Source organism: Podarcis pityusensis, assembly GCF_964106645.2.
Source record: "Podarcis pityusensis genome assembly, chromosome: 8".
Taxonomy (NCBI): Eukaryota; Metazoa; Chordata; class Lepidosauria; order Squamata; family Lacertidae; genus Podarcis; species Podarcis pityusensis.
Genome location: NC_138033.1, coordinates 78,067,801 through 78,085,442, shown reverse-complemented (window position 1 = coordinate 78,085,442; position 17,642 = coordinate 78,067,801). Strand labels below are relative to the sequence as shown.

Below are 17,642 nucleotides of genomic sequence, written 5' to 3'. Positions count from 1 at the left end.
TTTGTAATTTGGATTGTGTTTAATATATGGCAAAGCTACAGATCTGTGAAAAGGAATGAAGATGGCTGTTGCCATTGCTTAAAATCTGAATGCAAGACTTTTTGAAAAATGATCAATATTTTTGTATTTTTCCATAGGATCTAGTGTAGAGTGCTCCATCAAACATTTTTCTAGTGTGGATAGCTGCCCAGCCAGTAAATAAAATCAAGAATATTTTAATGCTCTTGAAAGGTTTGACTCATTGGCCACACAACCAGTAGAGCTCAATGTTATGCTTCAGTGCTTAAATAAAACTCTGGCTATAACAGGTTTCAGCTTTCTTTTGTCTTCAGTTGCCTTACTAAAGTCCTGCTGAGTGCTGTTTCCACTAGCCTAGTTTCCATTGCTGTTTTTCAACCTCTCTTTCAGTGTTTGAAATGTGTGTGCAGGTAGATCTGCAGCATAGTAATGTACCGACTGTTTCTTAGGTTCTGTTAGTGGCAGATGGATGCTGGCTTCTAGAGGCTTTTTCCCCTGTCAGAAGATCTACGAGCTGTACCACCAACCTGGAAGAAATATAGAAGTGTTTCTTTATTATGATTCATATCTTTATTTCCTTGATCCTCATTGAGCACAAAATAATTTAGATATCAAAGGCTGCAATCTTATACACGATTACCTGGAAGTAAGTCCTATTCAACACAGTAGGATTTGATTCTGAGTAAGCAAATGTGTGATTGCACTGTAAATATTGAGGTGTGGGGATGTAAATATATATCGTTTCTTCTGTCTAAAGTGATGGTGATCCAGAAGAGGGATATGTGCATGCTCTGGAGAGAATAGCACATACAACCAGTCAATGCTATGGAGTTCAGGTGTTGCTGTGCAGGTTCCAAGGACCGAGTGACCAGTCACTCAAACCTTACAGCAGCTTGTCTCTGGTATTGGAACTGCTGAAATGAAATAAAGATGTGAAGTCCCAATTCCACATGTTTTGATGGGTGAATGGGTAGATTTTTCAGTCTCTTGCAGCCTTGTGGCACCTTAAGCACATTTCTTTGGATCCTGACCACAAAATGCTCAGCAAAATCCAGCAACTGGCAAGCTTTATCCTCCATAGTCCCTCACTTGACTGTTTTTCTTCATTTTAAAGTATGTGAGAAGACTTCCATTTTAATCTCAGAGGAGAAGAATAATTCTATGCCATTGATGTAGAGTTGTTTCATCTACAGCCTATTACATCAGCCCCATCCCTAAATCTCCTTTGCAAACAAGAACGTTAGAGCAGCAGAGAGAATGGTATTCTGTCTCCATTAATGATGTGCTTTGCTTGTTAATAACACAGATCTGCACTCTGGTTGTGTTATTGTGTGAAACTGAATCATAGATGGTGCATTTTAAGTATGGGCATGTCTGGCAAAGGGTAATCTGCACTCATGTGGCAAATATTCATTCACTGGCTGCTGTAATCCTGCCAGGATTCACATAGTCTGCTTTATCCAGCCATAATTACTTGGAATACAATATTAACCCACACTAGTGATAGAAATGTAATCTTATCTTGAATGTTTCTTAGTATTTTTTCCTTTGAAAAGTCGCTCAGAATCAGCTACCACAGTTCAGGAGCAAAGCTCAGAGATATAATGTTGATATAATATTCCTCTTGCCTCCATATTGGAAGTCTATGGTTCGTTGGAAATGAACATCAATGTATAGGGCTGTGCTGTAAGTTTATTTAATGTCTAAAACTGTGTGAACGAAATAATAATTTATATGTGTTCAATAATTGTCATGAGGGGCAGAAAAATTATTAGCTACTAGGACTGCACACGTAGATGAATTTAGATGTAGGCTTAGAGGGAGACATTGGAGTGGGTATATTGTTATATAGATGCTGCAAATGATAGGCTGGAATAACTGTTGTGCACCACAAATGCTCTTTTTATAATATTTTGTGAAGGCTTTTTGTTTACCTGCAGCATGTGGGGCTGGTTAGACTTTTTCTAAAAAATAAAAATAAAAACCTTTATCAGTGTAGAAATAAATTTGTGAAATTGGCTGTTTGAAAATCTGAATTGCCACTTGCTACTGCAGTTCTCTCACGCACATTGCTGGTTTCAGGTGTATCAACTGGCTTTATTTCCAGTGTGCTTTCCATCTGCTCTCAACTTCGTATTGCATAGATGCTTTAGGAGGCTGGATAGATTTATAACTTCTCTTGATTGCTTTACTTCCTGTTGACTTTGCCTTGCATGTGATTTAAAGAGGATGCAAGCACATGACCCACCCAGTCTAGCACTCTAGTAATTGCACATTGCTCTATTGAGGAGTGAATAATGAAGTTATAGCATCTGCCAGTGTGTTCCATGCAGCCTGTTCTTTTTATTAAAGTGAACATTGTTGGGGCTATAATACTTCCAATGCTATAAGTCTTGCAACTCCATGCACTTGCAGAGATTACTAAATAGCTACTGCACTGGCTGACATAAAGCCACCAACAGTGGAACTGATACAGAGAATAAGGTTGTAATACTGCACCTACTTACCTGAGAGTTAGCTCCACTGAACAAACATATATAGGATTGTGCTATATGTATGGGAGAGGAGGAGTCTTAGCCTTAGTGTGGGTCCCACTTCAACTGCCTCCCCATTGGTGGTTCATATGTTCAAATCCTTCTAATCCTTGTCCAATATATTGGGGCAGGAATATGAAAGAACTGCTTTTATGTTAGGACAAATCTATCAGTAATAACTTGAAGAGAGTGCTCAAGACCATGCACATCCAGTCATCCTGCTTGGAGGGAAATCCAGTGTAGGAAAGTTTATTTGAGTAGATAAAGGTTTTTGAGCCTGTGCCACTTAGGGAGGTGAACTCCCAGCATCCTGGAAACCAGATTGCAACCATCTTCTCCCATAAAAGCTTATGACATTGGTACCCTGGCACTTCCTTGATGTACCAAAATAAATTCATTCAGTTTTCAAAAGCAAGTATGTCAATGCTGTTTGTAAAGCTTCTGATCAAATTGTGATACACCTGAAATTCTTCTTTGAGGAAACTATATTTCATTAAACATGGCTGTGTCAATTAGAGTGATACTCTAGTCCTGATTCTTATCTGAAGTTTTGCTTGCAAAATTCTGTGGTGGAGAATAACAATACATTTACTTGAAATACAACAGCCATATGGTTATCTTATTGCAGTGTATCAGTATCAGATTGGTTGCTATAATGAAGATGAAAGAAACACCAGTAATAGTTGTGCAGCTTCACTCTCACTGGATCTTCCACCAAGTATAAAACCAGTAATAGTTGTGCAGCTTCACTCTCACTGGATCTTCCACCAAGTATAAAAGCCTAAATCTGAAGTTCTTAAAATGTACAATATTCATCTCTCAAATGGGTAGTATTCTGCTTGTGGCTGTTCAAAAACCAAAATGCACCAGCATTAATCTTTAGGTGCCTGTAAGCTCTTTGTGTTGCTAGCCACTTTTATTTAAAGGAAGTAGACTTTTTTTTCCCTAAACTGAAAATTAGGAGTTTTAGTGCAAAGATATCCTGTAATCTTTTTTTAAAAAAATAATCCTGTAATGTTTACAAGGGTAATGCAGTATACTTTGCTTTTTGTTCAAACAAATATCCAAGTTGCATTTGGTGTTGATCAAAAAGTTTTTTAAATGTGCCTTCACCATGCATACACCTACATTGTTTCTTAGCCTTCATGATCTGTGTGTGTGTGTGTGTGTGTGTGTGTGTGTGTGTAAAAATTTCATCATATTTCTTTCACCATAGTAAAATGTTGCTTAAAATTCAGTAGACATTTGAGTATTAATGTAATGCAGCTAGTCTGACAGGTAGTTTACAATGTGGCGATATAGATATTGCTTAGGCAAGAAAATGCTCTCCAAAACATGAGTTCTGTATTTAATTATCTTGCACCCTGGAGCTCTTTTCAGCAAGCTAATCCTCTGCTCTTCAGATTGCCAAAATAATTACCTCTTTCAAAAGTGAGCCAAAAGAATTCTGTTTTTACCTCCAGTTATAATAACTGCAGTTACTACAAAAAGCAAAGAATGACTTTCTCTTTTTTTTTACCACAGATGTTTCATAAGCCTTGCTGCTAATTGTTTTTCCAGTAGGACTTAGATCATATGAAAGCAGTTAACATTCAGTTTGCTAAGGGATATTTTTGGAATAAAAATTTACCACATAAATTAGTCTGCAGAAAGGAGAGCTTACTGCAACTTTTGAACTAGTTTTGGTCAGATAGAGAATGGCATTCCTTTCGACGTATCCATGTAGGGTAGACTGACTCTGTAGAAGGAGGCTCTTGCAGAAGAGCTGGCACACTGGCTGACATGGGCATCACACTGTTCAGTGGGGAGGAATGTGATATATGTACAAGAATAGTCTTCTCTAGAAACTTGTTTACTCCCCTGTAAGCATATTTGAGTTGTAAGTGAATCATTCTTGTGACTGGTGTCTTAAGCAGATGGACATTATTGCCTGACACTGAGGAACTCTTAATATACAATAAGACGTTTCAGTGTATGATAGTTAAAACAAACAAGAATGAAATAAGAAATACAATGTATCTGTATCTCTAGTTGAAATCTGTGTGATATGAATTTCTTTTTAAATGTGAGCAGAGCAGTTTATGGCTTTTTACTATTATTCCATATAATGATTCTAGGTAACCCCCTCAGATTTTTACTGACTAGGAATAGCTGCTACAATACAGCAGCTATGTACTGCAGGATGTGGTTTTGAATAATTCCCCAAGCTGCTGTGGAGCTGGTTTCCCTGTTGTCTTTTATTTTCCTCTCTGAATTGGTTCCTTTCTGCTGAATCTGGAGATCAGTAATACAAAGGCCTTTGTGGCTTTCATCCCAGTTATAAACTGCTACAGTCTGCCCTTCAGAAAACGTCAGGAAGGTGATTCAGAAGCATTTGTTCAGTCTTGGCAACTTGGAAGAAAACGTATTGTAGAAAACTTGCTACATTCACTTTTCCTTTTTCAAGCTACTAACTTTCCTGTTGCTTCAACTAAGCCTACAAAACATGTGTCCTGTTTACCATGGCATGTTTCAGTGTAATTTTAAGGAGTAGCTCTTTTGAAGGGTTCCCCTATTTTTTAGGATGGCCTTAAAAATAAGGTTGTTTCTGATGCATCCTTTGAGGTGGTTCTCTTTAGTACAGTTTTTTGTCTGGAGAGTGCTACAAATAGTTCATGATGCCTAGAGAAATGTTCTGCAACCTTGGCTCCCCAGATGTTGCTAAACCACAGCTCCCATCATCCCTGACAGTTGAATAAATTGTTATGGGAATCTCCATATATCACCTAAATCATGGATAGGCAAACTAAGGCCTGGGGGCCGGATCCGGCCCGCGGACAGTCCAGGAATCAGCGTGTTTTTACATGAGTAGAATGTGGCCTTTTATTTAAAATGCATTTCTGGGTTATTTGTGGGGCCTGCTTGGTGTTCTTACATGAGTAGAATGTGTGCTATTATTTAAAATGCATCTCTGAGTTATTCCCCCCCCCAAGAAAATATAGTCCGGCCCCCCACAAAGTCTGAGGGACAGTGGACCAGCCCCCTGCTGAAAAAGTTTGCTGACCCCTGACCTAAATTATATGGATGCCATGCCATCAGAGTTGTATGGCAGGGATGAGGACCCTGTGGTTCTCTTGATGACAGTGGACTCCCATCAACCCCAGCCAACATGGTCAGTGTTCAGTGATTATGGGAGCTGTGGTCCAAAAATATTTAGAGTGTCACTAGTTCTCAATCCCTTCTATTAAGGTAAGGCTGAAAAATTGTGGCATTGATTAATACTCAGAATACTAATTTTAAATTCTGCAGTTTACAATGTGTGTTGCAAATAGCATGTGATCAGGCTGCTTGGTTAGAAGGACTCTGAGCTGTTGAGCACGTGGAGCAGGCTAGGACAGAGATATCCCAGCTCTTATTTCAGTGAAGTTCCTTTGCTTTAAGCAAAGAAAATCTTTGCAATGGTAGCTGGAGCATAGCATGCATACAGATCTTACCACAATAGATTGAAATGTATTTATTTGCAAGTTCTGCACAAGAGCTGCTTGAGGAGGTGTTGCCCTGCTGAAATTAACGACAGAACTTTGAAGAATGCGGTCAAAACCACAACCCAACACATTCCTCTCAGCTCTTCGTAAACCTAAGCATGGAGGAGTTTTGCTATTACAAAGCTTGGAACAAATACAACTTTGCTCTTTGTTACAGTGCAGAGTGTTTATTGTGGCTCCAACAACAAGTTGTTGCTTCCCCCCCTTCAGGTGAATTTAATCACCATGCATAATTGTTCAGTGCTTACAAGGTACGTACTAGCTCACCAGGCATTATCATTGTTCTGACATGTGCATACCAGACCTATGAAATCTCTTGCTAACATTTTCCACCATCAGGAGTATTTCCATTTTGGGGCATAATTAATGAGAACAGGTACAGAAGCCAACTTGATGGGACTGTTTGCTCAAGTCTCCTGCATATAGAAACTTGGTACTTGGTAGCATCATATCAAAAACTAAGAGAAGAGACAGTGTAGTTCACAGGTAGATTAGTTCATTCTGTGCAGAAAGTCTGAGGGTCTGTCACTGGCAGCATCATTCTCCAAGTAGAGCTGGGAAGGACAGGGAACCCTGGAGAGCAGCTGCCTGCCAGTGTTGACAGTATAGAATGTTGTTTTTGTTAAAATTAGTATACTGAACTTCATCGTTTGAGGAAATAATGCTCTAAGTTGCAATCCCTGAGCAGCTTTAGCCAGCTTTTAATGGAATTGGATATTCCCATTAAATTAAAACATTTTTCACAGAGCTGTTCAGTATCCATTCAGTTTTGTATTTCAGTAAGCATCTTGCTAGAAATATAAACACAGACTTGCTAAAATGCATGCAGTTATTCTGGTTACTTACAGCTATTTGTCATCTTCTTGTTCCCTCCTCAGCATCGCCTACCAAGTGCTGACTATCATCAATGATTTGAAAAGCTCTTGTCTGTGGTAGACTTGTCTCTGCTGTTAATGGTTTAAAGGAGCACCTAATGGCATACAGTAAAGAGAAGCTAACTCAAAACGCTGCATCTTTATTAGTTGAATTCTGCACCAAGGCAAGCTGGTATAAACTTCAAAAATTACCTAGATGGAGGGTACTAATTTTCCACAATTTTGTTTTATCTTAGTTATAAGCATCATTTTTGCATCGTATTAATTCGTGGAACTAGTACATCAAATGTTGCCTTTTGACATTTTTTTTAATGGCATTGACGTGGATGAGAGATGTAGCTCCCCTCGAATGACGATTTCCAATCAGACATCCTTGGCAGTTGCCACAGTGATGTAACCAGCAACTAAAAAACCATTAATGCCAGCCCTGGTGATTGGGAAATGACTCTTTAGATGGATATAGGGAGAAAGAGATTAGTATGCATGTTGCTACAGACCCACACATGAGTAATTTCAAAGTAAACTGGTTGTGTTTGAGCATGAGGAACATAAAATCTCTCGCCAGCATTAGCAAACAGTACGGCACACCCTGCCAGTCAGGTGCACCTTGGGAAAACATGGCCATCAAGAGATCTGAAGCGATTTAAGACAAGCAGCGTTGCCATGGGGCAGCAAGTGGAAAAACGTGTCTCAAGCCCGTGACTGTGGGGCAAGGGGGTACCACCCAGGGTGCAATTACCTGGGCCTGGCACTCGCTGTTCTTTGTTCTTCATCCTTTTGTCTAATGCTGGCGGGGCTCATGACAGAATACCTTAGATGCTTCTCATCGAAGAGATGAGCAAACTAGGTGTAACCCTCATGCCCAGATGAAAAGCTGACATCTGTTATTACACTCTCTCATCCTTGGCTCTCACCAAATGAAGAATTCCTTTCAACACCTAAGGGTGCATGTATGTTCGATCATCCCTTGAAATTATCACTTGACATTGGAACTGTAGAATTCTGCCACTAGTATGTTGATTAAAGCATGCACCTGTTAATCACAATTATTTCCATGGAAGCTTGAGAACCAACCTCTCTATTGGTTCATATTAGGAGCAAACATGGCCTGTCCTCCTTTCTTCACAATGTTCTTTAGCTCTCCATGTGCAGTTAAGAGGCATTTTAAAATTGTACCCAACAATTGTTTAATGGTTTGTCTCCCTGGGAGGGGTGATTTTCAGTCTGTGACTGTGACATAATCCTCATCCTATCAAGCTTGTTGGTTTGGTGTCTGTTTGGTTTGGCAGCAAAATGGGATCACTCTCTGGGAAGGTCATGGTTTCCCCACATACTGCCTAGGTATGCAGGATTTGGGGGGGGGGGAGGAGATTTTCTTTAACACCTCCCCCCTCATAGAATCAAAGAATTTTATTGTTGGAAGAGACCCCCAAGGGTCTTCCAGTCTAGCCCCCTGCGATGCAGGAATCGCACATTGCTCACCTGCTCTTTGCATGAAGAAGATCTCAAGCTCAGTCCCCAGCAGCATGTCCAACTGGGGCTGGGAAGATCCTCTAGCTGAAATCCTGGGCAGCCTCTGCTGCCAGTCAGTGTAGACAGTACTGGACTAGATGGACCAATGGTTTGACTTAGTACAAAGCAGCTTGTGATGGTCCTATATGAGACAACCTGGAGTTATTTGTTCTATTCTTTAAAAAAACACACACACTAAAAAACAACACTTTCCTTTAGTATAGAAATAAGTTCAGTGCAAATGTTTAGGCCAATGCAACTTCTTCCCCATCTGTACAGTTTGCATCCCTAGCAGCATTTGACTCTCCACCACTTATCAGTCAGGTACAGGTCTCACTCGTCACTGTGGATCCACTTGGCATCGCCAGTCCTGAGTGTGTTGCTCCTCTCCAGCTCTGCCACCACACTGCCCTTGAAGGTCAGTTCTGCCACCAGGAAAAAGAACTCGCCACACGTTCTCATCTGTGAGTGAGGAGACAGTCCAGTATTCAACCTCCATTTCTTTTGTCACCTTGAGGGTATCCCTCTTGATGAAGCTGTATTTCACTGGAGAGCTAAGATCCTTCCTGAGAATGATGTTGGAAGGGTTTTTCTCCTTCAGGGCATCAACCAGTGACTGCCTGGTATGGCGCAGGGAGGCCATGTCATTCAGGTCGAAGATGATGATTATAGGTTGAGCCCCGTGGTAGTAGGTGGAGGCGATGCATTTGAAGCACTCCTGGCCAGCTGTGTCCCACAGCTGCAGGCACCTCAAAATGCTCCATCTCTAAGTCCACCCCAAAGGTGACTTTGTAGTTATTGTCAATAGTGTCTCTGCAGACTGATTGATCAAGTGGTTCTTCCCCACAGAGGTCGCCAACCACAATGATCTTGGAAACTAAACCCCACGGTCCCTGTCCACTGGGCCTAGCACATCCCAACCACTTTGGAGTGGAAGGAGGTCAGCCCCTTTGGTGAAGCACCGTGGCAGTTCAGCAATGATGTGGTTTCTTCTGATGGGGGCAAGGATGTTCCTCATTGGAACATGAGGTTTGACTGCAGAGCTCTCCAGTATTCCCACCTGGACTGAACTTTGTGCCTTTTGAATGCAAAGCAGCTGCTCTGTCAGAGCTACTCCCAAAATATCAAAGCTTGTTTTTCAAATCCTCCATCAGACAGGGAGGGAGCAGATATCCCAGCAGACCTCAACACCTCTCCTGGATGGGGACAAGAGGAGGAGGGAGGGGTGCCTTTTTTTCAGAGGGTAGAGGGCAATTGAAATTTCCTGGGGCCCAACAGGAAAGGAAGGCATGGACCCAGAATCATTGTAGGCATTGGTATCCCCCTCTGTAATGCAAGAGTTAAACCAAATGGTTCAAACTAATGCAAAAGGAAGTGAGTATTTATGGAAACTCCCGAACAAGATAAACATTTACATAATGGCCACCTTTTAAAATTCCTTCTGTCACTGTTCATATTTCTTTAGAAGTCAGTTCAATTCATGAATAATATTTCTAAGGCTGAAGTACGTAGTTAAACTCTTGACTCTTCTCTATAGCCAACACTGCTTTCATCAGCTTGGTGTGGTTTGCCTTGCTGTGTAATACTGTAACTGTTTTTATGCTACCTCTAGAAAGTATTTCCCTCCTCCCAGCCTGTCACAGAAGCATATGACATTGGAGGTAGTTTGAGGTCTGGGGCTGCAGTGATGGAATAAGTGAGGAATGCCCTATTGCCTATGGAAACAGAGGGCTGGATTCCTAGCTTCAGCTTGACTGGTCCATCATTTCCCAGTAACTATAACAATGAGCCATGTGAATGTTGAGAGTAGTCAAAACACACAGCTGCCCTTAGAGGGAGGAAGGAGCTTAGATCATGCTCGGCGTTTAAATGTTTTGGAATTGATACCTTATTTAAAAATAATCCCAGTAGCCTGTGACGTGGCTGCTAATGGCATTTTTGCAGTCTGTAAATTCTGGCTGGCAAAATTTGCTCCAGCGCTGAATGTCCTGCCTTGATTGCAGCTGGACATTGTGGGAACTGAGGTCTGAGCCAAGAAAATTTTGAACCTAGGAAGAGCAGCTGTCTGCAGCATAAGTGTGAGAACTGCTGTCCTTTGGGCTGCCTTCCCAGACACCTTGCAGTCTCACCGGCTGGAAGTGGGCCTACCAATAGAAGGACAGGCTCCTATGTTCTTACTGCCAGAGGGATGCTAATGAAGCAGTCAGGCGTTTTCCTCTGCTTTGTTGGAAGGGGGAAGGTGACGTGTGTGATCAAGAATGGCTGCCTCAGCATCTCCTTAGGCTACTTCAGAGCAGCCCCACTTATATGCTGGCCTCTCAGGTTGCTTCAGAGCTTGAGCATATCTTAAGGACAGCTGAAACATGCTGCACCAGCATCTTAAAGCTCTCTTGGCAATGAATGAGGCCTTATAGGAATGGCTAAAGAACATAGCAGTCAGCTGCAAGCATTTCCTCCATCACTACCTCTGTATTGCTTGTGATGTGATGCTTCTAGCAGCAACAGTGGTGGATTGTTTCAGAATCCTTTTTAACAATATTTGTTTGTGAATAGGATCTGTATGTCATGACTCTAGCCTTGCCTATTTTAACATACTAATCTGAAAGGAGCAAGGCTGGTGGGTTGCTTTAATTTGTGTTCTTGTGTCAGACTCAAGAGTTGGTTTACACCAGGGAGACGAGACACTTTGGTTTTTAAATGTGTTCACACAGGGCTGGTATGAAATTAATCAGTGTCATGGGAGAAACAGTCAAAGCCAAGAACAAAAAGGGATTTTGGTTATGACTTCCATTGGGGAAACCTTACGTGCCATTAGTGAAATGTAGCGGCTAGCTCTTCTTCAGAGAGAGTCATTGGCAGATAAAAATTGCCTATCTGGCTCAGCTAGCCTTGCAACTGAAAGCAGGGGGTGGGGTGGGGTTGGATTGTTCTTTATATGTGTACATTCACATAGCATGCATATGACTCCATCACTGTATGCCGGGGTGCAGAACCTTTTTCAGCCCATTCTCTCCTGGAAAACCTTTTTGGGGGCCACATGAGAGGGGTTGGCAAAGGCAACGTATTTCTTCACCCTTACATTTCCCTCTCTATCCTCCATTCAAGCAAGCCAGAGGCAGCTTCAGAGTTTAAGGACATACTCCAGCCAGGCAGAAACATTCAAGGAGGGTACAAGGACAGTCTGGCAATGGGTGCAGCTTGGGAGGGTGTGGGGCCTTGGGACCAGACAGAGGCCTGGAGGGTTGCATCCAGCCCCTGGGCCTGAGGTTCCTCTGTGTCACCAGGAAAGCATGTTGTTAAGTCAGTTAAACTGGGATTGGGTCCTTCCACCGCATGAAGCAAATTAACTAGGTTTAAACAAAGATAATGAAACTTTTCACAGCTCCACTTGTGTGATTGTGGTTAGCAAACACCCTGCAGACTATGAGAGGACAGTGATTTGTCATAACTTTATGACACTTGTTTAGAATGACTCATGTACTGGGGAAGGACCCACCTAACATTTTGCTTTTGCTTTTTATTTTTTAATACCAGTTTGTCTGTCTCTTGCTCTGCCTTGTAGTTCAAGAAGTTGAAATCAAGGAAGATAAGCCTTTGAGAGCAGCAACTGATACTATCAGTTTAAGTACTGGAGGTACAACATCCTACCTGGCACGTAAAATTGTAATGATCTCATCAATATTCCTTGTGTAAATGATTTGGAAAAATAACTCAACTATTTATCTCTAAATCTGTTGTCTGGAATGGCAACTTTTTTTTTTACCTCCAAGTATATTTCCTGCAGGTCAGAAGATGGATGCAGATTTGGAAAAGCATCATTGCTTCTTGTATATAAATACCCTGGTAACCAGTAACTTGTGTGCAAGCAGGGTCACTAGAGTTGAAGTCTAAAAACACACGTGTTAAAAACAAACCCCAGCACCAATATTTTAAATGGCTGGTGTTGAAAAGCAAGGTTAGAAATATCTTTCTGCTCAAGTGTGCAGTTGCTTATTAGGGAGACTTCACCTCATGCCAGTAGATCTGCCCTGCAGACACAAAAGTAAAGATGGCCATTGTGGGTTGCACATAATGCTTGTGGTTCACAAGAGTTCCTCCTCCCGCTTCAGGAAAACGACACGTTCAGGTGCAGTTTGTCAAGGATTAGTGCGGAAAATGACAGCCTAACAGCTGCCTTTGTTGTCCCCTTCTGAAATGATCCCCTTGGCATGTGGCTGTGTTCTAAATGCAGCCCTTAAGGGTGTGTGTGTTACGACTTGTAAAATGTTGGTTCATGCACAGAAGCTGCTTTTGGAAAGAGTTCAGTGGGATGTGGTTGAATGGTAAACACAAACATCACCAGATTGTTTTGGAAATGGGAATGCTGGCAAATCATTGTATGAATCTGTCAGCAAATGACACAGGAACAGTTCTCAAACTTTTGTAGTTTTGATGAAGTGTTGTGGGTAGATCTTGTGTTTTCTGTTCTTTTACCAATGTAACCTTGTTAATGTTAGCCAATTGGATAAGTAAACAAGTGTAATTTCATACTGTGCTTTTAATTAGACTGTTGGGAGTATTTTAATCATCCTTGCGTTGATGCTTTTTTCCAGACGTCTAATGGCAGTCGTCAATCATAGTTTCGTAACCAAGCTTTCAAGTTTTCCAGCACTTCTACTGAGGGATTTGTGGAGCGAAAGGTCTCTGCAAACGTGACCTGATGCATTCCTGAGGCTTACTTAAGGGAAGCTTTCTGCAGAATGTTTTATCTGATGGAGTCAGCAGTAACTCCTAGTGCCTTGGGCTGCCACTGTGCTTGAAGGAGGAGGCAGGCTTTGGCTTCACCTATGAAGTTGTAGTTGTTAAAAGAGTGTCCTTTATTATGAGATATGATCATTTGGAGGTTAACATGTTTTTACTGAACCAAAGTATTCCTGGCAAGTTTTTCCAATAAGTGAGGTTTAGTACTGTATTTTAATTCTGGGGTAGGGCATGCATTCGCCCTAACCTAGGCCAGCCTTCTCCAACTTTGTGCCCTCCAGATGGTTGGATCACAGCTCCCATCAGTCCCAGCATCTTATGGCCATTCTGACTAGGGCTTATGGAAGGGTTTATGGAAGTTGTGGACCAAAACATCTAAAGGGCCTCAAGTTGGAGAAGGCTGGCTTTAGGCAGTATGTAACAATCTGTGACCAGCAAGGAAAACTGGATCCCATACAGGACTATCCAAGGCCAGGACAACTGCTTGTCAGATCTTTCAATTTGAAATTGGGTTCAGAGCTCGTAAGGCTCTCTCCAACTTGGGCTGTGCTGTTTAAGAGTGCCATTGTCACATACTTCTCTCTTATCTCTAATTCACAACTCTTCTTTTTTCAGATGGGAGGAGGAACTGGCAAAGCGAATGAATCTGGAATCAATGGTAGAGACTCTCCAAGAGGTAGGTTTCGGAGAGCACCTAAATGTATGTTTCTTCAAAGGTCGATAGGGGCCATTTCTTATTTTTATTGGTGCCCAGCTGGCTTCATGAGCTGCCTGTGGCCTGGGGTTAGGGACTGCCTGGGATTAATGACCAGGTGTGTGTATCACTTCATTTGTAAAAAACCAGACCCTAAATGGGATACTGGTTCACAGCTGCTCTTCTGTAAATTGTACTACAGGATAATAAAGAACTCTGATTTTATTTTTTTATAAAGAGGGCTTTGATTCCTGGTATCCAGTGGCACTTCACCATAGAAGAACAACTTCATTGTTCTAAAGGATGTAGGCTCCAAATATCTGAAAAACTGTCTTCATCTCTACTAGCCTTCTCAGGTGTTAATAACAGTGTGGTGTGACAGGGGTTCTTGATAATTCCACCATCCTCAGTTGTAGCCTGAGATAGGGCTTTCTCTGTGGTGGCCCCTAAATTGTAGAACTCCTTCCCCACAGAGGTGCATCTAAGCATCTTAATTGTACAGCTTTTGTCATATGCTGAAGATGCATATCATAATCCAAGTATTTGATCGTTAAGACATTTTGTTTTGTGAGACCCACCTCTTTCACTGAATTTGTATTGTCTTGTTGCATTTTGAACAGTTTTATAATTATAATAATTTGATTTCTATTTCTGATTGTATTTTCAATTGTTGTAACTCACTCTAGGGTGTTATGGTGAAGGATGCATTGGAAATCTGATAAATCAATAAAGCTGGCAGTCCAGAGGTGTGGGTTGCATAATGGCATAGCTTTTCATTAGCAGCTAAGATGGTCACAGCTACTTATGTGAATCTAATTCACATTGTTGACCTTCCAACATCCAGAGATAATGTTTATTACAGTATTTGAGGCATCTGGGATAGCACTGTGGGGACCCAGAGGACCACATGTCGTTTCCCACTCCATGGCTTACCTGATAGTGAGATAGTGAGGCTGTTCCACAAGATAGGAGCAAACTGAAATTAGCTGCCGGATCTGTATTTGATTATTTCTTTGAGCTTTGTGTCTGAAGCTTGTGCCCTTCCTTCCGCACCACAATTCTTTGTACCATTTGTCCTCTAGGAGGCACAAGAAGCCGAAGCCCTCCAAGAAGAGCTAAATGAGAAGATTGAGAGACTGAAAGCTGAACTTGTCGTCTTCAAGGGTCTGATGAGTGATGTAAGTACCCTGGCAGGCTGAGTTGCACCAGGTTTAAAGGGGGGGAGTCATCTTCATAGCTTCATTAATGAAAAAGTTATGATTTCAGTAAGTGCTGCTTGCAGTTAGTATTATGGCTGCCTTGTATGATCTAATGCATCAGACCAATTCCCTTGTCCTCTCCCTGCTTCCTGTCTGGTCTGTGTAGATGCATTTAACTTGCTGCTTATCACACAACCCTGAGTGTTCCCCGATGGCTTCACACCAGCTAGCAGTGCTGGGTACTTCCCCCTACCCCTCCAGTGCTGCAACCTCTGGAAAGAATGCTCTTTAAAAGGTTTAGGTTTTCCCATTAAGTGCAGGTTTGAAGAAGCACCATGCAGGTGCCATCAGTTAGAAAAATGCTAAAAATACTCCTTTCAGTTTCATCTAACCAAAATGATTTCAGAAACTCCAGTTCAGATCTACTTTGCTGGGTCACTTAGTTTCAAGCCTGCCATTTGAGCATATTGAGTAAACTGTGTGCATATTTAGAACTGTGAATGTTATTTTAGGGAGTCGTTTCAGGGAGCAGCTTCCTGCTTTGGAAACTTGAATTGTCAATAGTGTGGCCTGACAATCAGAACAGGTAGAAAGCATGACAAACCTCGTTTATGTGATAACTATTTAGCTGATGTAGGGAACTTGAGTGCTCAAAGATTCTAGTTCACATGAAGAAAAGCGACTCCTGATTTTCCACACACTTCACTTTAAGGCCTTGCTCACATTTATCTCTGGGCTCAACAGCAGAGCTACCCCAGCCCTCCTCTTTTCTCTCTCTCTCCACCCCCCTCTGTAGTATTGTTTTCAGTTGGGAACTTCAAACATTGCTCTGGGACATATCAGAAGCATGTTGCCCTGGGCTCCTTATAAAAACCGTGGGGGTGTGTGGAGAGAACCTGTTGGTGCATATTGTGGTTCTGAAAGTCAGACTCCAGAGAAAATGTCAATGGACACAAGTATTTGCACTCTCCTTTTTATGAGGGAAATCCATTCTTCTGGCCAAGTGTGGATGTGTCAGTGTGGCTCTAGGGCAGCAGAACTGTAAAAAGGTTGGCAGGATCTCAGTTGAGTTTACATACCTTGTAACTTTCATGATGTAAACATGCAGGGCATAATTTTATCTTTGTAATTTATAGGTGGCGTAGTTATGGACTGTTAAAACTTAATAGTTTAAAATAAATACCGTTAGTGTGTGCAGAGAGCAGCAGCCCAGTCAGAGCACAGTCTAACTAAGGGTGAGGGAATACAGAAAAATGTACATCTTTTGTAGATAGCAGAAGCTGCAGAATTTCATAGAGAGTAGTGCAAGGTTTTTTGGATAAGAAATGATTGTTTAAGAGACATTTCCATAATGGAAGGGTATGAGGTGTAAAATGTTGTCCTTATCAGTATTGTATGTGGAATAAATATTTGGCTTTGGTCAGATTTGGATTTTTTTTTTTGTAAGAAACTAGATGCTTTTCTCTAGAAAGATGTGTGTGTAGATTTTTAAGGGTTATGTAGTGCAAAAAGCACAGTTACGGAATATTTGGGAAATGCTCCTCCATTTATAGCCACTGAATTTCTTACATTTCTGTGCTGCTCTTCCTCCTAAAGGAGCTCAGAACTGCAAATAATGAGCAGCAAAACAATATATATACACAAACAAACCTAGGAAGTGAAAATCTGAACAAGATTAGAAAATTTGGAAGGTCCCTTAATTAAATATTTTAGGTTGTAGATTTTTTTTTAAATGCTCATTACTTTCTGCAGGCATATATCATGTGCCAGGTTTCATCTTGTAAGTTCTTGAAAGATGTTGGAATTCAATAATATCATTGTCCTGTAAGAGAAACTATTTTTAGTGTGAAGTAGCTAGGTGAATTTTCTGACATGAAGTACTGTCTTTCTACATAAAACAGAACCTGCATCCCACACATCATGTGGGGGACTTCTGGAATAGGTTTTTCCATGTACATTCTATAAAATAAATAGCATTGCAAATGTAAGGCTTTGGGTTGAGAGTTTGTTTAAAGCGTAACCTTCCTTGAACATTTGCCTTGGTTAGAAATCAGTGTTCAACTTGCAGAGAATTGACTACCTACCCCAAATGCTGCTGTCCCTTGGATGTTTAGCATGCCTGGAAACCAGGCAGCATTTAATATGGAGGCTGGCGTGATCTGCATTGATGGAGATACTGTAGGTCATCTCCTTCTTATCTTCTGAACTGTATTAATGGAAGATAATCCACTGCTGTCCTTCCTGCAGCCTATGACAGACCTGGACACAAAGATCCAAGAAAAAGCCATGAAGGTGGACATGGACATCTGCCGACGAATCGATATCACAGCCAAACTGTGTGATGTAGCGCAGCAGCGCAACTCTGAAGACGTTTCCAAGATATTCCAGGTGATTAGGCTCCGTCCTGTCCTGTGGAGAACATGACTGTGCCAGAGAGAGATGGAGCTGTGTTTTGGATTTGGAGTTGCTGTTCAGGATTCCCACTATAAATCATGGGACCAGCTGACAAGCCTCTGTAGAGAACACCCCAGTTTCATGTGCTCTGT

At 41.5% G+C, this 17,642-nt stretch overlaps 1 protein-coding gene, 1 long non-coding RNA gene and 1 pseudogene across 4 annotated transcripts in view; 2 read left to right on the top strand and 1 right to left on the bottom strand.

Annotated features, from left to right (window-relative positions):
- The window catches only part of LOC308483815, a 191,322-nt gene that overhangs the window by 157,341 nt on the left and 16,339 nt on the right, over nucleotides 1-17,642 (top strand). The gene's annotated exons all lie outside the window — the stretch shown is intronic.
- Nucleotides 1-17,642, top strand: part of LOC308483765 (intermediate filament family orphan 2) — a 45,003-nt gene that overhangs the window by 11,022 nt on the left and 16,339 nt on the right. For both annotated transcript variants that reach the window (XM_081017970.1, XM_081017971.1), the window contains exons 2-4: nucleotides 13,819-13,879; nucleotides 14,980-15,075; nucleotides 17,344-17,484. In XM_081017970.1, the coding sequence (XP_080874096.1) occupies nucleotides 13,819-13,879; nucleotides 14,980-15,075; nucleotides 17,344-17,484 (298 nt within the window). The remainder of the gene's footprint in view (nucleotides 1-13,818; nucleotides 13,880-14,979; nucleotides 15,076-17,343; nucleotides 17,485-17,642) is intronic.
- Nucleotides 5,862-10,118, bottom strand: LOC308482416 (ras-related protein Rab-34 pseudogene; annotated as a pseudogene). The gene has a single exon. The product of its transcript is annotated as a ras-related protein Rab-34 pseudogene (transcript).